General features: G+C 45.5%; 1 protein-coding gene and 1 pseudogene across 2 annotated transcripts; both read right to left on the reverse strand.

The window, feature by feature from the left end:
* Positions 1-4,281: 4,281 nt before the first annotated feature.
* LOC103707445 (putrescine hydroxycinnamoyltransferase 1-like) lies at positions 4,282-6,023 on the reverse strand (annotated as a pseudogene). The gene is made up of 2 exons (XR_016399483.1): positions 5,606-6,023; positions 4,282-5,433 (listed from the first exon to the last, which is right to left on the reverse strand). The product of XR_016399483.1 is annotated as a putrescine hydroxycinnamoyltransferase 1-like (transcript).
* A 14,985-nt stretch (positions 6,024-21,008) lies between these two features.
* Positions 21,009-23,200, reverse strand: LOC103707468 (heat shock 70 kDa protein 5-like). The gene is made up of 3 exons (XM_089928269.1): positions 23,003-23,200; positions 21,688-21,864; positions 21,009-21,521 (listed from the first exon to the last, which is right to left on the reverse strand). The coding sequence occupies exons 1-3, from the start codon at positions 23,198-23,200 to the stop codon at positions 21,009-21,011; spliced, it is 888 nt and encodes a 295-aa protein (XP_089784395.1).
* Positions 23,201-23,843: the final 643 nt, after the last annotated feature.

A 23,843-nucleotide genomic window follows, 5' to 3' on the forward strand; every position in this document is an offset into this window, starting at 1 on the left:
AGCTCCCCCTCACTAGTCTAGAGAACCTCCAAAATGATTAGCCACAAAAGGAGCCATTTAGTCCGTAGCTCTATTAGCTTTCCTATAAACATGCTTGGCCCAGAAAGTAATGTCTCCACTTATCATGCCCCAGATGTTTCAGAGCAAGGGGTGACAACCACCAATGCCTCCAGTGACCTCTGGATCCAACCGATCACTGTAGCCGAGTCACATTCCAGCATGACTGCGTTGGTCAGCAACACACGCCAAGCATGATATAACCCAGCACCGGTTGCCTGCAGCTCCATCCTAGGGACCGAGATATCAAAGTTTGGGCATCCTCCGACTGCCACCACTCTGTAGTCTAAGCTTCTAATTATGAATCCCGCACCACCCCTCCTGCCACCATCCAAGACATATCTATCGAAGTTGACCTTAAGAAAACTCGAAGGTGGAGGCTCCCACGTGATGTACACCATCTAAGGTCATACAAGAGCAGAAGTAGAGGCCCTGGTGTTCCGAGCCGTCAATGGCCTATTCGATAGACCTACATAGGTGATCTCTGCAACTTGCACTCAGGCCCTCTCCATGACAAACCCTGGTGTAGGACTGTTATCCCTAAAGATCCAGGCATTTCTAGCAAGCCAAATATATTAAACAGTATAAATTGCCCAGATAGCCATATACTGGGTTTGAGGTGTGTCAGCCCGCCATCTAAGTACTTAAGTAAAGGAGCCGGACCGACATAGGGTATTCGGCGGGACATCAATAAGCCTCCACACCTGCATAGCATGATCACACTGAAACAGAACGTGATCCATGGTCTTCTCTACCTCACATCTAAGGCAGTGCGTCGGGATGCTCATCCCACTCCAGCTTAGGACAGCCCTCGTCCGTAGCCAACCCCTAGTCACATTCCAAAAGAACAAGGCAACCCTCAAGTAAAAACCAAACTTCCAAATCCAGGCATAGTCCTGATGTTGCTCACTCTAAAGAAGGTTATAGATATTCCTCACTCTAACTCTAAGGCTATAAGATGTGCCCCAGACTCTCGCATCTGGGCCAGCACATCGAGGAACCACTAGCGAATGCACTCTCTTTAGAAGGTGTTCACTAAATAGATGACAAATCTGGCTGGAGTCCCACTTTTTTCCCTCAAGACGGAGGAGATCACTAAATGCAAACCATCCACGGCATCAACATTAACCATTGTCGGCTAGAGCCTCAATGGAAGAGTATCCACCCAAGGGTCCTCCACAATGTCCATGCTACGCTAATTGGCCAACTACTGTTAGCAAAAGTAGTAGAAACATATCAACAGATCTTCCTCCACATGAAAGAGCATCTTCGACTACTCTGAAAAGCCCCGCCTGTGGTTTTTGGGCCATACCGAGCTGTCATCACCTGACTTTAAAGGCACTGAGGCTTGAAGACTAGTCATGAAGCATTTCTAGCAATCAGTGCCTCTTCTAGTAAGCAGAGACTGGAGACCCAGCCCCTCTCCCTAGACCAGATAGCAAATAGTACCTATGCTAGCAAGTGCACTCCATGTCCGCCGCCGTACGAGCCCCACATGAAGCTTTGAAGCATCTACTCAATTCTCACAAACACAGTCTTTGAGACAACCGTGTTGTACATGAGATAGACTAGCATTAAACTAAGGATCGATCTCACCAATGTTAACCTACCTATTATAGATGATGAAGCAGATTTCCAGCCCTCCAGTTGCTCATGAATATGCTGCACCGTACCAAGGCACTCCGTCATCTGAAGCCTCCTCCCGATAATAGGGATGCCCAGGTAACTCTATGGCCCCTCATGCTCCCGCATGTCAAGAAGCTCCCTGATGGCCTATTTCACCCATAGCTTGGATTTTAGACTGAAGCAGATGGTTGACTTAAGAATGTTTACCTTCTGACTTGATGCCTCATAGTAATCGTTAAGAATGCATCTGAGAGCCATCGTGTCCCTCGTCCTTTCCTTGGCCATAAGAAGATGGTTGTCTGCAAAGAGAAGATAGGAGATCGGTCAGGCCCCGAAGCTTGCATGTAGAAATCCATTGCCCCTTCCTAACACGCTGCCTGCAAGGCTCAGGATAACACATCGGTACAAATAATAAATTGGTAAGGAGACAAAGGGCAACCTTGATGTAGTTCAATAGTAGAGTGGAAGAATGGTGATGGCATTTTCTGCACACAGCCTATAACCCAGCTAATCTAGGACTCATGGAAGCTGAAGCTCTTGAGCAAAATTGAAGAAAGTCTCAATGAACTCTATCATAGGCTCTCTCCATATCCAGCTTCACTGACATGGGGCATACTCCAAATTCCACATCATCTTTTGGACAATCATGACATAGTTAGTAATTCTTTAGCTCCCCACAAAAGCTCCTTGCTTCTAGCTGATGAGTCTAGGGAGCAATGGCTTCATCCTACCCATCATAATCTTCGCTACTATCTTATATAGAGTAGTGCAAAGACTGATCGACCTAAAATAACTGGGCTCTGTCGCATCCTGGTGCTTCGGAATAAAAGTAATTTAGATTGCCTTTCAAGCATCCGACATCGATGCCGTATGGAAGAATAGTTGTACTGCCTCCACTACCTCCCTCTGAATAATACACCAGCATCTCCTAAAGAAGAATGGTTGAAAGCCGATAGGCCCCAGAGCCTCATTCTTCGCCAAAGACCAAAGCACACCCTGCACCTCACTCTCTAAGATCAGCTCAATGAGGCTTGTGTTCTCTGCCGTCCCAACTTCAACATCCGGTGGCGGAAAAGGGGTGACCACCTCCTGTTGCTGACCTCAGTCCACCTAGATCTGAAGAAGTCGAACAAAATCTATCTTACCCTTCTATCGTTCTCTACTCTTTGCCCAATCTCATCTCTCAAAAATCTGACCGTGTTCCTCTGCCTTCTTATGATGGTAAGAATCTAGTGTTCCTATCCCCTTCCATGAACCATTGGACTCTGAACTTCTATCGCCAAAAATCCTTCTATTGTCGTAGGTGAGAGTGATATGTGGCCAGCTTTTGATGGAGATCAGCAAGCTCGACTTTAGATAGCTCGCCACCGATGTCCTCCTTTTCTTGAAGATTAATGATGGAAGCTTCCACCTCATCCAGACATTTGAAGATGTCGCCCACCACCTTCTAGTTTCATCTTCGTAGCCTCCGCTTGGTAAGCTCTAACTTGAAGAAATTGTTTGCACGCCATTGTAGACGTTGTCGTGCTGGTCTTATTTGGCATGGATAGATATTAATGCTGCCGATGGGGTTCTCGAAGGCTACAAAACCCTTGTTTATGATATGAAGCTATTTGATGGTCCGAAAGGGTCCAGCATCCCACCAAGTTTTGACCTTAGATGGTAATCTGTAGAAGTACAGAATTTGGCATTCCTAATCTCAAGCATGATCTGTGTTTTTAGGAATCTTGATGGGAAATCAGCAGCCAAGTATGCTATCGGGCCATCAAATGATTTAATAAAAATAAGATCAAATCAGTGATGACTATAGGTAACCATTTAACCTATTTAACTTGATCAATAGGTTAAATGGTACGGTTAGGATCTATATTTTTTATGTGTTTAGTAAACATGTTAGGTTCTAATTGGTAAATTTTTGATCTGTTTTATATTCGAGCCGATCCAACTGCCACCTCTAGATCAAATTCTCATCCATAATTCATGATGGATATCCTGGATCTCGTGCCTTTGTATTATGAAGTTATGAGCTGCCAAACGCTCCCCATAATGCAACTAGTTGTCAGCGGCCGGTTGCGTAACATATATTAAATGAGGGATTCTTTGCAAGGAGTATGTCAATCAAGACTCCTTTTTGGACTAGATACGATCTTCTTTGGGTAAGTAAACTAAATTAGGTATTGACGTCTACCTGGGTTAGTATGAACATCTAGGTTGGGACCTCGCCCAGGTTTTTACTACAATTGGGCTGAAATGAGGTTCCACCATGACTTGGCTCACCGACACCCCTGGCGGAGCTATACCACGTAAAATTTGGGAGCTTCGGAGTCAATTGTCGATGGGCTAATGTGGCGATTTACTAAGCACTCTGTAAAAATTTCAAAGGTAGCTCCATTTTTCATTATACACCTTCTCACATTCCGTTGGGCAAAATTTGCGGGCTTGGGATCTTTATCAATGTCGGATTGTGTCTAATTTGTCCCCCTCTAGTCCTTTTTTTTTATATAAAAAAGAACATCTTTTTACTTAAGCATTACTCTTTCACCAACGCATTTCCTCCGGAGTTGGTCTTATACGATAAATTAGATGTTGCGAGATTGGTTAATTTGTAACCGATAGCATTGAGTGAGAGAGGACCTCATTAGCTGAATGATGAGCACACTCACATCATAGACAGATACAGGACATTGTTTCATTCCACGGCTATGTAAAGGCATAGATATTGGAACGACATGCATGCAACTAGAGGATTCAAATAATTTAAGGTGAACTCTTCGCCGAGTTCCACATTCCCAGACGCAAATAAACTAATATAAAGAGAACATAAGAAAGTTCCTAGACTGAAAGCATGCATGGCTAAGCTGATTCCACCCCGTCCAACTCCTCATAGAACAACTTCTTGAACCTTGGCATGTTCTCCGCCTCTAATGACGCCACCACGGAAATCCCCCCGTCGTCTCCAGCGCTGCGCATAATGTGCACCAATCCACTTGGCGAGCGCCGTCTTGCCAGGCCCATGAACGCAGGCTTCCCCCAGCCGAAGTCGGCCCCGTAGATCGGCATCCCCAGCCAGCTAACAACATATAGGTTAGTACCCGGCAGCGCCCACGCCGCTCGAAGCATACGCGTCATCTTGGCTGACTCCAAAAGGTCTATCACGGACCTAACGAACTCGTCATTTGATCGAACGGTTGCGTCATGGATCTTTTCGGCTAAATGCTCCAGTGGATCAGACAGGACCTCGCCCACCGTCGCGACCACGGACGTCCTAAAGGCAGCATTGCCGAGGAAGGTCAGCGGGAGCGGCGGCTTCAGGCGGTTGCGAGCATCGGCGCTTATGTACAGCCGCGTCTCCCGAACGCTCGGAAGCTCCCGGGCCTTGCACGCGCACCGCCACACGTGCGCCGCGAGCGCTCTGAAGGTGGAGAGGCCTGGTCTGTTTCCGGTGCGACGGTTCTTGAGGGAATCGAGCTGGTCTCTGGATATTTTGAGGAGCACAGGGTCGGCAAGGGGGACGACCGCCTTTGAGGGATCGTCTGATGGCTGGCAGAGGTACTCGACATGGTCGAAGAGGACGGTGGGAGGGCACCGAGGTCGGAGGAGGGTGCGATCGAGGAAGGGAGGGGCTGTCAGGCCAACGCCTCGGGCAATGTCAGACCATGTGTTGATGAAGTGGAGTGCGCCGAGGCCGTCGGCTGCGGAATGATGCAGGTTGACGCCCAAGCACACACCGCCGCACTTGAGAAATGTTACCTGCAACAATTTCGATTTGGTTTCAGATCGACCACCGACCATTTTGCAGCATCTGCTGCTGCTATCTTGAAATACAGAGGATGCGATGGCTGTAAACGAGATTTAAAATACCAAGCATCTTCATAACAAAACCACAAAGAAAACGAGTGAGAGGAGATTCTTCGGAGCTCACTTGAAACATGATCAAGATGCATGGAGGCTCGGCGGACTCCACTGGTGGCACCAATAACGGCCTCACGTCCATTGATGGTGTAAAATCCTCGAAATCTAGGAGAGTGAGATTGGATCGGGCCACCACAAAGAGGACGCCCTCCCCCGTGCACTGTATCTCAAGCCGGCCGTCACGGTTCACTACGAGTCTCCCGGCCATGGGGTAGAAGGAGACCAGCGCCTTGCCCAGGGCCGCCTTCAAGCCCTCCACGGAGAAGAAGTTCGGGTCTCCGTTGGGCCTGTAGACATAGACGGTGGCGGTGTGATGCCTACCAAACCATAGATCTAGATTGGACAGCCAGATCTCCTGCTTTGGAGTCTCCTCGCCTGGAACCACCAAAACCGGACTCCACGACCTCTACCATGCTCCCTACCTCTCTTGCGGCCATTCCCAGGTCAAAAACGTACGCCTTGTTCTCAGGCCAAGAAAGACGCTTAAATATCTCGATGCTTTGGTCATGTCCAAACCACACTCTGGATGATTGGTCTTAGAAATCTCGTACACGGCCACGGCACGGCCGCGTAGCGCACGATTCATGGCCACACGACATGAGGCTGAAATTTGTCCTACAAAATAATACCAATAAAATAATATGAGGATTAACAAAAAAAAAAATATATATTCTCAATATATTCTCAAGTATATTATTATATAATATAATTTGGTTAGTAATTATTATATAGCATTTTTAAGATTATAATACAATACATAATATAATATAATATATTATCATATGTTGTAATATATGTGATGTAATCAACTTTCAAACATATACTATATGATATTTATAATATTATATAATATATATTATATAACATATTCTAATATACTATTAGTATTTATATATATATATATATATTATATTATATAAGGTGGAAGGGCTATGTAGAGATTGGGAGGTTGAGAAAAGAGGATGAGAGGGGGGTAAATCCACTTTTTTTAAAAAAAAAGAAAGCAAGAATTTTTCACTTCCACTTTTTTTCAGAAATAATTAAAATTATTTAAAAAATAAAAATAGAAATGGGATAAATAAACATATTTTCTTCATTGGGATTTGTATTTTTTTTTCAAAAAGAAAAAAAAATGACACCAAATATGACCTAAGAATTTTTTTTTTATTCCATCTTAGTGACCTAATATGGTCTAAAATTGATATTCCTATCGTGGGATGACATGTCCCAAGCACATTTGAAAAAGTTTGAATTCTAGGTAATTACAACTCTGCAATTAAGAATATTTGGAAAGGGAAAGATGGCTATGCCTTATAGGGAAGGAGGTTATGGCTCATAAGAAAAGAGTTATGGCTCATCTCTAAATTTCCGCCTCCAATCATAACGAATCTATACTCCCTAGTCTATATAAACTGGGTTAAGGGATCCCAAAGGAGTCTCTTATAGCTCAAAGCTCTCATTGTGAGAGGCTCTCAAACCCTCATCCATTATTCTGCTCTTCTTTCTTGCAAGTTAACAAATCTGTGATCTATTGAGGCCGAGGTGAAGGTTGAGGCTAAAGTGAAGGTTGCAACCAAACTACCAATCCCGAGGCCAAGGTGAGAAGCCCGAGTACCAAGCAGCCAGGTTCGAGGCTAACGTAAGGAGCCCAAGGCCGAGCTCCCAAAGGTTGATCTCCCAAGGCCAAGCTCCCAAAGGTTGAACGCCCAAGGCCAAGCTCCCAAAGGCCGAGCTCCTTTGAAATGTTTTGTTTTCTCCCCGCAGACTTCTATTTTTTACTGCCGGTATATATTGATGACTGAAGATAACTCATCAAAAACTTTTTCTTAAACTCTTACACCTATGAAATTCTCTTTCTTCGAGGTGAAAAGGCGGATTGAGAAGATCGAGGTAAGAAGGCCGAGGTGAAAGACCGACCTGAAAAGGCCAAGATGAAGGCTAATCAGAGAAGGCTATCAGAATCAAGCTGACCAGAATAAGGCAATATGCTACACTACTCTAATCTTTTCTCTTATCTTTTCTATTTCTTATTGTCATTCTAAAACCCTTTCTCACTTAGGCATCGGAGGGTTTGGCTGGAAGCAATCTGGCGAGTTTTTCTCTTCTTTTTGTATGCAAATCAACGACCCTCCATCGGTCGATCGGTGTCCTCCAAGCCTCTACTATAGTCAAGCAACCTGGGAATTGGTCGTTACCCCCCTTCGGCCTGTGGCCTCGTCCCCCTCAAGGGGGTTTACTTATTCGCGCACACATGTGCGCTGTAATGACACAATTCACCATCAAACAAATGGCATCATTTGTGGACAAGTAGACGAGCGAAGCTGCTCTGCTCGGTTGGGCTAGAGGAGAATTGTACAGTGCTGGAGCTAATCTACTATCACAGAAATGATCCAAGGTTCGTTATAGCATTGTACAATGCTAGGGACCCCCCGATACTTAAGTGAGGCAGAGTTTTGAGAGGGAATAAGAGATATGAAAGAGAGATTAAAGTATGAGGGTGTGGCATTTAGATTTCCTTTCTTACCTGGTGGGTTCTCGTGCCTGATATTTATAGAGGAGAAGGTGTGGATTTATGTAGTTAGGATCACGCGATTCATGGACAAGTAGTTGAGCTCTTTCCCTATCTGTTGAGCTAGGGTGATCACGATATTTCTTTTCAAGCATACTGAGATCAGACGCTTTCTTTATCTGCTAATCTAGTCAGCTATATTATAACTTTTGGTCATACTACTGAGCTATAAATGATTGCACCATTATTATGCTGATCGTTCGACGATTTGATTGCCTCTAATTTTGTGGGACATGTGTCATCGCCTATTTGGCGGGCTAAGCTGTTAGGCTAGTTTTCAAGCTTGGCGAATCCGAGTCATATTAGAAAGGATGTTTATGGCCCATAAGAATGGGGGTTATATTATTCAGGAGAATCCCTTAAGTCGATATGGATCACTTTGGTCACCACAAGCAAGGCCTGGACATAATCCAGAAGCAAAACCACGACATCTAGAAGCTGAATCGCGTGTCAAACTTCAGGAAGCTATAACTTTGTCATATGATGCCTGATGGAGATAACAAAAAATTTAACTTGGGTAGCTTTTCGAGATTTACAACTTTTGGCCGACCCCTAAGAGGTTGAATCGAGCCAAAATTTCATCGTTTGAACCCCTAAACAGACTAGTCAAATTGAATTTTTTTCTTTTTGGACAAGAATTTGATTGGATATTATTTTTCAATTCGTGAAGAATTAAGCAAAGCTACAGAAGGCAAAGTTGATATAGAATTCGAGATCAACCTACTATAGAATTTTTTTTTTTTGCTAAATTATTTCTATTAGTCATATTTATTTTTGGGAAAATAATTCTATTAGGACTATGAGAGGAATCCAAACCAAATTATGCAAGGGAGGACCTTACTACTATTATAAATTGGAATTGTGTATCTCGATTTTAGGTCTTTAATAAAAGAAAAAAGAACTTAAGCCCTACTTTTGTAATTCTTCTATCTTCTTCTAATTTTATTTTGAGTGATTCCTGTTTAGAGGGTTGAGAAAAAGTTTCTTTCTCCCTAATCAGATCATTATGGAAGAAGGAGTTATGGCTCATTCCTTGACTTCTGCATTCAATCGTAATGGATCCATGCTTCCTCGTCTATATAAATAGTGTCCTGCTAAGGCCGAGGTGAGAAAGCTAAGTTGAAGGCTAAGGCTGAGATAAAGATCAAGGCCAAGGTGAAGCCCAAGCTGAGCAATCAAGTTCAAGGAAAAAACGAGAAATTCGAGGTAGCCAAGCTTCCAAGCCTGAGGTTAGAATCCACAGGCCGAGCTTCCAAAGGCTAAGCTCCAAAAGCCGAGCTGACAAGACCGAGGTGAAAAAGCCAACCTAAGAAGATCGATATGAGATGACCAAGATGCAAAGGCCGAGATGAGAAAGTCGATCTGAGAAGGCCGAGGTGAAGACCGTTCAAAATAAGACAATATTCTACACTATTCTAATATTTTTCTTTATATTTTATTATTATTATTATTGTTTATAAAAAAAAATTGAGTTATATATCGAAGAGCTTTTCCCTTCCTAGCAGAATTTTGGCATCAATATGGTGTTAACTCAGGCGATTTGCTGCCATGCTTTTAAATAATAATAATAATAAAGAACATCAGGCATCTGAAGTTCCCCAAAGAAGTTCCCCATCGGACGTCAACTAATTTATACAGCCAACAAAGAGGGCATTATGACATGTCCGACAAAACTCAGAGCCTATTATTACGACACTCAAGTATGTTTCAGGTAATGGACACATGACAAAACCCCCAGAGATATGTCCCATCAAGATTATTTATATATAATATTATGAAGCGGACCATCCAAACCCAAACATGTTTATGGCAGGTCGAACACGGATCGGGTTATATTTTGCCACCCCTAGAAGTAACCTAAGGTGAGTGAACAATGAATTAGCCAAGGTGAGTGGACTTGGCATGGCGGAGTACTTCTAATAATGTTCTCATCGCCTAGGAGTTCGTGTTTGATCTTGGCAGGGCCCTTAGAGGGAGAAGTTTAATGAGGATTAAACTTGACATGGGGAGGGCATATGACAGGATGAACTGAGAGTTTGTTCAGTATTCCCTTCGGTGCTTTGGCTTCCATGAGACATGGATCAGATAGATTATGGAATGTGTGAGGGGGCCCTCGTTTGCCATATTGGTAAACGGGACGACCTCTCACTTCTTCGAGTCTATAGTTAGGCTACGCCAGGGTTGCCCTTTATCCCCTTTGCTATTTATTATATGTGCTGACTCTCTATCCAGGGCTTTACGTTGTGCGGTGGTCTCCTAGAGGTTAGAGGTCTACAAGCAGGTGCAGGGGACCATGCCGATATCCCACCTACTATTTATGGATGACAGTCTGCTCTTGGCACGGGCGACCAGGCAGGCTACCCAGGTGATTAGGTCAATCCTCCGTGCTTACTGTGACGCCTATGGATAACAAGTCAACCTGGCGAAGTTAACGATCCATTTCAGCCCGAAGACCACACCACAGGTGAAGGAAGCCATTATGGAGATCCTGAGAGTTAGACAGCAAGAGAGTGGGCTAAGATACCAGGGCATCCCGATCACGGGACGATGACTATGCAGTAGGGATTGCTCCTCCCATGAGACTAGTATCAGACACAGATTGGAGGGGTGGCAAATGCACTCTCTATCCATGATGGGCAGGGTCACTTTGGTGAGGTCAGTTCTGAGCTCCATCCCAATATACCTCCTCTCCGTCCAACTCTATCCTTCCAGTGGCACTGCTAAGGTCACTCGAGAGGCTCATCAAAGATTTTATTTGGGGGAGGCATGGGGATAGAGGTGGTATCCACCTGATGGCCTGGAAGGTGGTATGTCAGCCAATCAGGCTTGGCGGTCTGAGGGTGGCATCACTTCTAGTGAGACGGGAGGCATTGGTGATGCGACATACAGCTAGAGTCCTGTTGGAGCCAAATAGCATATAGTCTTCCCTGATGAGGGCCAAGTATGGCAGACCATCGATTGATACTCGTACAGGACGTCATCACTCGCCCATATGGAGGGAGATGTGTACCAGAGCCCCTGTGGTGCTTCATGCGATCAGATGGGCAATGGGCGATGGGGGATCTATTAATATCCTTGAGGATAGTTGGGTGATTGAGTTACCTATCAGTCGCTTGCCGACTATGGTGGACACAGACAGGTTACAGGGGCTCAAGGTTAATGATTTGATTATCCCAGGAGAGGGACGTTGGGGTGAGGCTTTGATACGGAAGGTTTTTGGGGAGCAGTTGGCGGCAAGGGTGATGGCCTTACCAGTACCATCACGGGAGGAGCCAGATAGACTGATTTGGGAGCCGACGGGCAGGTTGAGTGTGCGTGCCAGAGATCTTCATGCGTGGATTGGCAGGGAACTAGGCAGACAGATTGATGCAGGTTAGATATGGAGGATGAGAGTGCATCCTCGTGTGGCCTTCTTTCTTTAGAAGGTGGCCTGGAGCTGTCTTCCGACCAGGAGCATGCTGGTCAGATGAGGGATGCGGATAGCTCAGCATTGCGAGGTATGTTCGGACATCGAGGAGTCCATATGCCATATTTTACTTCACTGCCCCAGGGCTGCACAAATATGGATATGTTATTCGGCGCCTCTACCCCTTGGGTGGGAGTCAGTGGAGGATTTGTTACGGTTCTTGAGGGATTCCGTTCGAAGGCCTAGCATAGACGAGTTGGGGGTAGTAGTGGCATATCTGGCTTATTATATATATGGTTAGATAGGAATGGCTGGCTGTTTGAGAGTAGACGGTTGCCCCCAAGGCTAGTGATGGACAGAGCCGTAACCCTGGCTGTGGAGGTATCCTTACTGGTATCAGCGACTTCACCTGGGTTGGTCAGGGATACCTAGGGTACCTGTTCCATTGTCTCAGCGTCCAGGTTATCTTCTCTTTCTTGGGTACCCCCACCCCCTGGTTATCTTAAGGTGAATTTTGATGGTGGCATGGCGATGAATGGAGCATCCGGTGGAGTGGGCTTTGTTGTCAGGGACCATGATGGTAGGCTAATTGCTGCTGGTGGTCGGAGTACACCAGGTTTGACGGTTATAGGGGCGGAGCTACGAGTAGCTTGGGAGGGAATCATGTATGCAAGACGAGTTTTGGGTGTCGACAAATTGTGTATTGAGAGAGACTCTGCTACGGTGATCGATTGGATATAGAGAATAGATAGGTATGAAGATGGCAATCCGTTGATCTACGATATTCGCAGATTGGTGTCCGCTATTCAGATTGTTCATGTGTACCGAGAGGCGAACAGAGCAGCGGACTGGGTCACCTTATATGTGGCATGATACTCTGGGGATATCATTTGGACGAGTTTAGCAGGTGTTCCCTATCTGTTATATTGCTTATTTTCTTCTGATTTAGCAGGATGTGCTCAAAATTGAGATATTTGAAATGAAATGATGTTTTGAGAGAGAGAGAGAGAGAGAGAGAGAGAGAGAGAGAGAGAGAGATGAGTGGACTAAGTGGTAGGTTTTGGTTGGAAAGTCACTTTTAATGGCATATTTTTTAGGAAAACGACAAGGAGAGTAGGTGGACTCCGGTGTTTTCAGCTCGTTCTACGTGCTATGGCCCATAGATTGGGATTATGGGATGGTGATGTGCGTGGATGGAGTTTGTACTTGATGTTAGATTGCGATGGTTGTGCAAATGCCATGGCTATAGATCTAGAACTTGAATGAGAGAGAAAATAAAAAATTAAGTAAAAAATAAAAAAATAAACTTTTGAGCCTTATCTTCTTACCTGCTTTGAATGGTATGATGCAATCATTCACACATAGATGATGATCATCAGTACCAAACTTTATATTTGTTGGGCCAGTCTCCTTTCATTTGATGCATATCCAAGCAATAGTATCATATTATATTATGAATTAGATTGATAATTTATTGCTGAGAGATCGAAACTATATATATATATATATATACATATATATATATATATATATATATATATATATATATATATATATATATATATATATATATAAGGCTCCATGAGTTAATATGAAGTACAATTAAAGATAGAAAAGGCTTCAAGATATCAAGCTATTTCTTCAATTCAAAATAGGTTTGAACAATTTACCATATATAAAGATGTTTTTAATTTTTTATTTAATTTTAGAAAGTTAAAATCTTTGAATGAAGAAGATTTGAAAAAGTGTTGTCTTAATCTTAAATTTTTTTTAAAGCATAGTAATTATTCTGATATTGATGGTCTTGATCTGTTTTCAGAGTTAAAAGTTTTTTTAAAAAAATTTACAAACAAAAACTAGTATCCTTATTGATACTTTAAGTTTTATAAAAAAAATAGATTCTTTTTCAAATGCATGCATTGCTTACAGGATATTGTTAACAATACCCGTAAAGCTGCTTTTACTGAAAAAAATTTTCAAAATTAAAGTTGATAAAATCTTATTTTTGGCCAGCTATGTCAAAAAAAGATTAAATGAATTAGCTATATTATCGATTGAAAATAGTTTTTTAATGAAGCTTGAGTACAAAAGTTTGATTAATAATTTTGCATCTCAAAAAGCTAGATGAATTTTTTTAAATAAATTTTTAAAGTATTTTATACTTATTAAAAAAATTATTATGTTTTAAAAAAAAACTTTTTGGTGAGTTTGCTTTAGGCCCCTGAATGCATTGAACCGCCCATGCATAACTTAGCACTCTATTCTACAAAATAAAGAAAAAATAAATCATGAGCCCATGATACCTATAATTCTAATATTCATGCATATAAATTGAAGTAGTTTTTATATAATTCAATACGTAAATGTAGATAGGTAAATTGAGATAAAATTGGGTTATCTAGATACTTTGACTATAATCAAAGAGATCTACGGTTTTTCCAAGAGAAGAGCAAGAAATGAACCACTATATGCTTAAATCCAGTTCCGAGTGTTAAAATAGGCTGAATTAGAAAAAAAAATAAAATTAGAATTTTTCGCATGTAAACCCTCTTAAAAATTTGAAATTGCATTAATACCCTCGCAAAATATTATTTACATATATACCCTTATAAATGTTTTCTTGTGCATATCTACCCATAAAAAGATATTTTAGTCATTTTTAATTTTAAACTATTAGTTTTTGACCGCATTGGTGCAAGCACATATGTAAGAAAAAAGAAAAATAAAGGGCATACAAGTAAAACAAGTATTTTATAAGGATATACATGTAAATATTAATTTTAGAAAGGTATTCATACAAATTTTAATATTTAGAAGAATATGTACACTAAAAACTCTATTTTTTTATATTTAACTCGCTTTACTTGAACAACTTGCTTAACTAGGGGAAATTTTATGGTCAGATCTATGCCCATGTTTAGCCTGGAATTTTTCAGACCACCCTTTTTGGACGGAGTTGAGCTTTGTGGCCCAAGCCCACTTGGTTTAAGATGGACCTTTGGGTTGGTTTGCTTTAAGAAGCAACATAAACTTAACGGATCAACACATCAAATCTTATCATAGGGCAAGAGAGAAAAGGCAGCACTTGATAAAACCAAGAATTTTGACTTAAAAAATTCCTTGTCGAAGTAGAACTTTGAAGAGAGAACACCAAGTATCCTCACTGAGCTAATACTTCGGTGATAAGGCATGTCTCTCGTATTTGCGAAGATGACTTCCTTGAAGATGTTTTATCTAATGTTTTGAACGTTACTTTAGATTTGCAACGTCTAAAATGTTAGCTTGAGCTCCACCTAACTGCTTTGGAAGAACACATTGAACCACAAACCTAATATAATGTAGCAAAACACGGGATATGTTATAATCATCCATTTGATCAAAAGAACCCATTCAAATAAAATTAAACATGGATCCCAGTTAAATTTTCAAACTTAGACACGGCCAAGGCAATATCTGTTAAACGGGGCAATAAACATAAAACTAGTCGGCCATGTATGAGGTTGGCCCCAGTGTGCAAATCCCAAGTGACTGCCTAGTGATGGGGACATCAGAGCCCTTCATCCAGATGATCCTGAGCCCCCGGATTGAGCCAGACTCGTTTATTTGCATATTTATTTTATTATTTTATTTTTGGGCTTATTTGCATTCTAGGGTTTATTTGTGGTTTATTTTATTTCTGGGCTTATTTGCATTTTAGGGCTTATTTGTGTTATTTGTGGGTTCATTAGGATTTATTTCTGTGTAAGGGGGGTTTATGCAAGTTGTGTATTTGGGCCCTATATATAGGGAACTATTTTCATGATTAGAGTTTAATGAATGATTAAGAATTTCTTTTCCCCCAGATCTTATTCTTCCTCCTCCTCCTCCCCTTCTCTTCTTCCTGTGTCTCTAGAACCTCTTCTTCCTTCTTCCTCTCTTGTTCTTCCTTCTTCTTCTCTTCCCCGCACTGGTGCTGCATCAACTTGGTATCAGAGCAACCGGTTTTGCTTCTATTGCCAAAGCCCCGATCCGTCAACAGTTTTTCTTTCCCTCGGTTACCATCAACAACAAGAACAGACCCCTTCCCTCCGTCAGTCCGCTCACCAAAGAAAAAAAAAAAAAGGATCACTGCCGAGTCTGTGAAGGCCCAGATCGACAGCCATCCGCATCCGACCCCTCCTCTCTCTCGGTCTGTGTCTTCACCAGAGCAAAAAAAAAAAAAAAAAAAAAAAAGTTCTGCAGCCGAGAGAGAAGAAAGAGCCACAGCCCCTGCACCAGACTCTCCTTCGCGTGTCTCTGACTTGATCCATCAGTCGCCGCCGCTGCCCAGTGAAGGCCCGAGCCCACCGTCGGAGGAGCCAAATCCCACCACCCGTCGCGCCCACGGCCGCCTTCACCCCGCGCACAACGTCAGCAGCGCCACCAGCTCGCCCGCGCCGCCCACGGCCGACCCGTGGCAAACCCGGGAACACCAGCCATCCCCCGCTGCAGGTCACGGAGCCGCAGCCGTGACTGCCGACGCGTCACTGGAAGCGCCGCCGGCCGGAGCCCGTGACCGGCCCCGCCCGCCGCCATAGGTCCCAGAGCCCCGGCCACCGCCATCGCCGTGAAGATCGGAGCCTTCTCCCGAAACCATCGGGAGGTTGAAGAAAACAAACCTAACGGGTAAGATCCAAACCCGTTACCCGTTTCTCTGCTATCCCGGATCCATTCCAAAAAAAAAAAAAAAAAAAAAAATACACGTGCCTTGCACGTGAGGAACTAACGGGTTATCGGAGCGGTTCACGCCCGACAACCCGAATCCGACCGGATCCAAGGTTATAACAACACACGTGATCTCACGTGTCTCAAAAAAAAAAAAAAAAAAAAGTCGGATCACGTGACCTGCACGTGTTTCCCCTCAAAAAAAAAAAAAAAAAAACCAACCTCTGTTCTGCCGAAAAGGAAACCCTAGGGTTTCCACCGTCCCCTTCGCCGCCGTCGCCGAGCTCCGTCTGCAGCGCTGCCTCTGGCCGCTCCGCCTTTCCTCCTCGCCGCCGTCGTGCCACCCCTTCGCCGCCGTCGCCGAGCTCCGCCTGAAGCGCCACCACCAGCCGCTCCGCCTGTCCTCCTCGCCGCCGTCGTGCCAACCCCATTTCCGCCGCCTCGCCGAGTCTGCCGCCGCTCATCTTTCGCGGCAGCCTTCTCTCTGCCGCTCCATCTCTGTTGCGCCACCTCCGCCGGGCTCCGTCTCCACCGAGCCTCGTCCGCCGCCGCCGCCGTGTCCGCCTTCACTGCGACCCGAGGACGTCTCCTGTGAACGACACCGGACCCACGCCATCCTCGCCACCGCCACCCCGAGCACCACCACAGCCCCTCCCCGACTTCGGCCGCCATCCCAACCGTCGCCTCCCTCAACTGCTCTCCCCCTTGGCCATCACCGTCGCCTCCCTCATCTGCTCTCACCCTTGGCCATCCATCTTTCCCGCACGAACCAAGGCCCCAGCCGCTCTTGCTTCTGTACTGGCCCAAGCCCGTGCGCCATCAATTGAGCGCGGCCCAAGCCCAAGCGGCTGCAGGTCCGATCTCAGGCCCAAACCAGATTGTTCTTCAGCCCATTTCAACAGCCCCGGAAGCCTTGTGCTGTAGATGCAGGTCCATAACTCCAGCTAGCTCTGCCCGGCGCCAACTTCGTGTCCGAGACTCCACGAGCAGACGATTCTGGTTGACTGCATCCGCCACAGGTGATAGGTTTCTACTTTTTCTGGCTTGTTCATTAAATTATGTTCTAGTTCTCTTGCATGATAGCCACATTTTGAAAACTTATATTGCTGTTATAATTCAGAACATTGAACCTCTCACTTCCGAACCCGTCCTATTACCCTTTAAATCTTGACATTAAATTAGCATACCCTAGTAACAGGACGTTTCTCAACATTATTCGATCATATTGATTTAGGATCAGAACAACTGTACTACTTGATTGCAATCTAATTTCTTAAATTGAATAATCTTAATCCTTAATTCTGAATAACCGAAGTAAAAATCAGCAACATTTAAATTTAAGCTATTATTGTGAAGACTTGCTGATTTCTGAAATCATAATAGATTGCATTAGTAGGTTGTCCTGCATCAAATTTGGTCCTACATCATAGTTATTAGGGTTTCATTAGTGACACTGTATTTCACATCATCACCCAGTGTCATCATTGCATGCCAACCTGTAGTGATATGGAGTACTATCTCAATCAACCTAAAACCCCTGTAGCTACCATGAATTCCGACATTTTGAGGTCTATCTTAGAACAGATCGTTGCCATACGGGCTGGATACAAAGAATTCAGACAAGAGATCCGTGAGCTCATGCAACATTCTAGGACCCCTAAATCGCCAACCCCTGTTACAGCCCAACCTAAAATCGGTTTGGTCGCACCACCTGTAGTCCTTCCCTACTCTCCTAGGCACCAAACCCAATACTCTAGGTGTCAACAACTCGGCTATATAGCGCCCCAATGTTCCACTAAGACCTACCCGATTACTGAACCAGAAGTTAGGAACCAAGAGGCCGAATATGTCGAAGAAGTCTATGAACCAAATATAGAAGACTATGAAGAAGACTTTGAAGACGAACCTACAGAATTAGACTTTGTCCAAAATGATTCCCAAAGGGAGACTAGTGATCTAAGTACAACCAAGCCACTTCACATCACAACTGTGGAAGAGGTAGTGACAGATATTGAGAGCCAATCATCTGAATTGGCACTTGTAGCTAAAGTTACCCATGCGGAGTCCAACCTTGAACATTCCCCGGTAGTAGTTTCCCTTCTAGAGGAGTTTCATGATGCACTCCCTGATGATCTTCCGGATGCACTTTCTCCAATGCATGATATCCAACGCGCAATCGATCTAGTTCCCGGAGCATCTCTGCCCAACCTTCTACATCATAGGCTCAGACCGAATGCATATGTTAGAACCTGGAATTTAATGTTACCGACAGTTGAGTTTGCATGTAATAGTTCGGTTAACAAGTCCATAGGTATGAGTCCATTCGAAGTAGTGCATGATTACAAACTTAGGCAACCCATAGACCTGTTTTTCATGTCTCATCAGTATAGAGTCTTTGAGTCTGCACAATCAATTGTATTACATCCACATTCATTGCATCGAGAAATCAGCAATTGTAGTCACTTTAATAACTTAAAATATAAATCCTTTGCTGATTTACACAGACGTTATAATGAGTTAAGTGAAAGAGATTACATCATGATAAGAATTAGGTTTGAACGACTTTCTTCGGAAACGTTTAAGAAATTGCAAATTTGTAGTGCAGAACAGTTCAAAATCTTAAAGAAAACCAGTTCGAATGCATATGTTGTGGATCTTCCTGATGACTATGGGATTAGTGCGACATTTAATATTGAAGATTTAGTCCCATACAAAAAGATAATATTCCTGCCTTCTGACCCCTTTATTGATATACCTGCCTATGTTGGATACCCTGCCCTATTACCTGCTGTTGAGCCACCACCTCCCAAATTTCATGCACGCAGAGAACAAATAGAACATATATTGGATGAGCAGGTTATTTCAAGCAGGAACGGTGGTTACCAACGTTACCTTGTTCGGTGGAAAGGTCGACCAAAGTCTGATGTGACGTGGATTTCCAAAGCACAGTTGCAGCGCATTGACCCCGATCTTCTGGAGCAGTACGACAGCCGGCCAGACCTGTACTCGACGGGGTCGAGTTTTTCTCACCCGGGAGGAGTTGATGGGGACATCAGAGCCCTTCATCCAGATGATCCTGAGCCCCCGGATTGAGCCAGACTCGTTTATTTGCATATTTATTTTATTATTTTATTTTTGGGCTTATTTGCATTCTAGGGTTTATTTGTGGTTTATTTTATTTCTGGGCTTATTTGCATTTTAGGGCTTATTTGTGTTATTTGTGGGTTCATTAGGATTTATTTCTGTGTAAGGGGGGTTTATGCAAGTTGTGTTTTTGGGCCCTATATATAGGGAACTATTTTCATGATTAGGGTTTAATGAATGATTAAGAATTTCTTTTCCCTACGTTCTTTCTTCTCTTCTTCTCCTCTCCTTCTCTATTCTTCCTGCGTCTCTACAACCTCTTCTTCTTTCTCCTTCTCTTGTTCTTCCTTCTTCTCCTCTTCCCCCGCACTGGTGCTACATCACCTAGCCTGGTATAAGCAAGCCTAAGAAGCCATCAGCCAACATGAAGTGCTGCTCTGCAAACCGAAAAGAGGAAAAAGGAAACTGTTGGCACTTCAAAATGGACAGAGGTTGCATCTTTTGCACAAAAGCAGGATTCATCTTCCTTAGCATGAGTCTACCATTAAACGCTTCAAGATCCATGCAGATGGATAAATAAAAAAAATTTGAAATGCTTTAAGATCTATGCAGGGTAAGGTACGATATAATGGTCGACGTCGTGAAAAAAGATTACTAGATCGCATTCAGGTATAGAAAATGTCTACCATCTAATAGAACCTACTAACTCCATATAAAATTTGCTTCAGTATAGTTAACACTACCCATAATTAGATCGAATTATCGACGCCACTATTTTTGATTAACACAATTTAGGGATGGAAATATTATATTCTGAAATTATTACAGTCCATAGAAAGTGAAAATAAATAAATAAATAAGATATTCTTTTAAAGTAGAAGCGTTCTCCGGACAGGTATTGGCAGGAAATAACCATACGGATACACCTTTATTCTCTCGACCATGGTGCAGAAAAGTTAAAAAAAAAAAGAAAAAGGAAAGGATCCAAACACCGTAAGGCCCAAACCCATGGATCCAAACAAAACTCAACATTCCACCTTCTCTATCTTGGACTTTCAAACCCATGGATCCATACAAACAAACTCATCAGTCCACCTCCTCTATCTTGGGCCCAGCCCCTGTTCTAGTAGAGCCGCCATTGTTTCCATATCGGCCACCGTTCATCCTGGCCCCCGCCGTGCTCCACCACTCTCCTGATACATCCGGGCTACGAGGACATTTCAAGGGGCGCCAACCAGCAGCTGGGTTATACGGCACTTGGGGCTTTCCAAAGGCGTCAATATAGCAACCCAAGTGCGCTAATGCAGCAGCGGAGTTTCAGCCCAATGGGGACTCTTCAGTGCGGCAGCCAACAACCCAGTTTTATTCAGGTTGAGACCCTCCAGGGGCGCCAGCACAGCGACCCAAGTCCACTGTAGTTGGGACTCTACGAAGGCGTCAATGCAGGAGGCCAAATTCAGCACATATGAGACTCCTTCATCCCTTCTCATGCCTTCTTATTTGAGAGTTTTAGTAGGGTAGGACTCCTTCCTCATTCTCACGCCAACATATCCTTTCCCAATTCTCACACCATCATTGGAGAGTTCTAATGAAGATAGAACATTTTTTCATTTTTTCTCCTCACCCAAGCTAGCCAAGCCCACACCCAATTCAGCCGTGCCCTCACCCAATCTAGCGCACCCTTTTCCTTCCCCATCGCGTCCCCACTCCCCCCCACGCCCGCCCCCGCCGCCGCATCACTCCACCACCCTCCTGATACATCCTGGCTACGATCGGGTTGCAGACCTCCTCCAATTGCTCAAGCTCGTGCTCCAACTCGTCCGCCTCCGCCAGCTGATTCCCCTCCAACCATGTAATCGTCTCGTCCACCACCTTCTCTATCTTCTGCCTTTCCCCCTCGGACAACGTGGCCTTTATCTTGTCATCCCTCACCGTATTCCTCATATTGTGGGCGGAGTTCTCCAAGGCATTCTTCGCCTCCACCTTCCTCTTAATCTCCTCATCCTCCGCGTCCTTCACCATCTTCTCTATCTCCTCCTTGCTCAGCCTCCCCTTGTCATTGGTGATCGTGATCTTGTTCTTCACTCCGGCAGTCTTATCCTTGGCCGACACGTTCAGGATGCCATTGGCGTGATGTCGAAGCAGACATTGATCTGCGGCACACCCCTCGGAGCCGGAGGAATTCTGGTGAGCTCGAATTTGCCGAGCAAGTTGTTGTCTCGAGTCCTCGCCCGCTCGCCCTCGTAGACCTGGATGAGGATGCCGAGCTGGTTGTCCGATTAGGTGGAGAAGATCTGCTCCTTCTTGGTGGGGATGGTGGTGTTCCTCGGGATGAGGACGGGATCATCACCACGCCGGCGGTCTCGATACCGAGGCTAAGCGGGGTGACGGCGAGGAGGAGCAGGTCCTGCACCTTCTCGTTGGCCTCCCCGTTTAGAATTGCGGCCTGGACCGCCGCTCCGTAGGCCACGGCCTCGTCGGGATTGATGCTCTTGCAGAGCTCTTTCTCGCTGGAGAAGTCCTGCTGCTGCCACCAAGGTGGTAGCCTAGTGGTACTGGGCAGCAATTCTAACCACAAGGTTCCAAATTCGAATCGCTGCGGCGACGATTAAATTGTGGACCGGAGCTTACTACTCTGGTCACTGCTTGGACTTGTGGTGTAGGACCGCTCTTGAACCGCTAGTAGCCGGGTGGTGAGGTTCCCTCTAATTCACCTCACCAAATCAGCTAAATCATGAAGGCCAAGGCGGAGCAAGAGCAAGGCTCATTCCGCCTAGTGGCCTTCTATCATTCCTTGGGGCACAACCGAGGTTCGGCCAGCCTTGGCAAGCAAAGGCTGGGCCATTGGCAACACCGACAGGGCACAGCAGAGGCGCGCCCAAGGCCGCAGACCTTCGGCTGGGGCGCCACTGCAACCGAGACAACCAACAGGCCACAAGGACCAAGCGCAAGGCAAACCGATTGGCCGGGAGGGCCAAGCCAAATTTCCAGCCGCGCGCAAGGAATGGATGCTTTCGGTCCAAACCATTGCGCGCGCACACCAACAGGCCACCGATAACCGGACAGGCACAGGCGCGGCCAAGGCAAGCCCAGCACAAGCCAAGGCACGCGCAAGCCAAAGACAGCCAACGGACAGTAACGGGCCATGCGCGCCAAAGCACAGCAGACGCGCGGGCAAGGGGCAACCAACGGGCGGCAACCGCCGATGCACGCCAAAGGGGCACCGTGCGCACGGGCCCATGGCGCCAAAGGGGCGCCGTGCGCACGGGCCCATGGCGCCAAAGACCAACGCGCGCACGGGCCAGGAGCAACGGCCGGCAACCGCCAGCGCGCGGGCCCTTGGCGCCCAAGACCGGCGCACGCACGCGCCAGAAGCAACGGGAGGCAACCGACGGCACGCGCAGGCGCGTGGCATCCAGGGCCAGCGCGCGCGCATGCCATGCGCCACAGAAGGCAACCGCCCGAGCGCGCCAACCACCAACCGACCGAGCCCATGCGCGCGCGGGAGCCAACACTCAGCAACCGGCCAGCGGCCAGGCGCCCAGCGACCAGACGCCCAGCGCCCAGGCGCCTAGCGGCCAGGCCGACAGAGCCAAAGCAACCAAAGGATCAAACCACAGACCAAGAGGTCAGGCGAAGGAAAACAAGAGCAGCGCCTGGCTTGCCCATGCCAACGCGCAGCCCACCAGACCGCGCGCGGCACGGGCAAAGCCAGTGCGCCGGACCATAACAGCAAGATCAACTCTCTGCAGAGGCAAGCACAGAAGAGTGCCAACAGCCAACTCCAGCCAAACCAAGGCCTCTGCAGTAGCCAGAGCTTGGCCAACAGCAAGAAACCACCGACAGCCATAACTGCAGGCCATTGCCAACAACAGCAAGAAACCGCCAGTAACCACCGCCAAGACAAGCAAGCAGCCAAACCAAAGGCAGCAACCAAATGGCAATCGAACCAAGACAGCAAGCTATGCAATGGAAGTTCCAAAGGAGTTGCCACAACATACTAACAGCCAGCCAAAAGGAAGCCAATGCATGCCATTGTAGGGGGTCTACAAATAGATCCGAATTGAGTAGGGGGAGGGACTTTTGGACATTGTTTAGTTAGCCACTTGTAAAGTGCATTCGGCCATTAGGCTTGGGTAGGCATATTGCCTAATTTCGGTCCTAAGGGACTTGGGCCAAGGCAGGGTACATCAACCCCCCTTGGAATTGGCTAAGGCAGGGAACCATCAAACCCTCCTTAGATATTTGTATTTCCTTTTCACTTTGTATCAAAGTTGCCTTTGATGCCTGTGCATTCTCATATGAGTTGTCTTCATCGGCCAACAAAGCTTTAGATTCCGAAGAGGAGTGCAAGACTCCATCCATAGCCGAGCATACTTGGAGTTTGGAGGAGCAAAGTGCCGAATTTCCCTTTGGCTGGCGCTATCTACATTCGGTCAAGGCGGCACACCTTGATTTGGCCAACGCCAAGAAGCTAAGAGGGAACCCTTGGTGTGGGAAGTGCAT

This window comes from Phoenix dactylifera, chromosome 2 (genome assembly GCF_051530095.1).
Source record: "Phoenix dactylifera cultivar Ajwa chromosome 2, Ajwa_hap1_PhDact_Kaust_v1.1, whole genome shotgun sequence".
NCBI lineage: Eukaryota > Viridiplantae > Streptophyta > Magnoliopsida > Arecales > Arecaceae > Phoenix > Phoenix dactylifera.

Coding starts and splice junctions, on each gene's coding strand:
- LOC103707468 (XM_089928269.1), bottom strand. CDS start 23,200: ATGGCCTGCAGTTATGGCTGTCGGTGGTTTCTTGCTGTTGGCCAAGCT. Junction 21,865..23,002: donor TGGGCTGCGCGTTGGCATGG/GCAAGCCAGGCG, acceptor CCTTGGTGGCAG/CAGCAGGACTTCTCCAGCGA. Junction 21,522..21,687: donor GTATCGAGACCGCCGGCGTG/GTGATGATCCCG, acceptor CGAGCTCACCAG/AATTCCTCCGGCTCCGAGGG.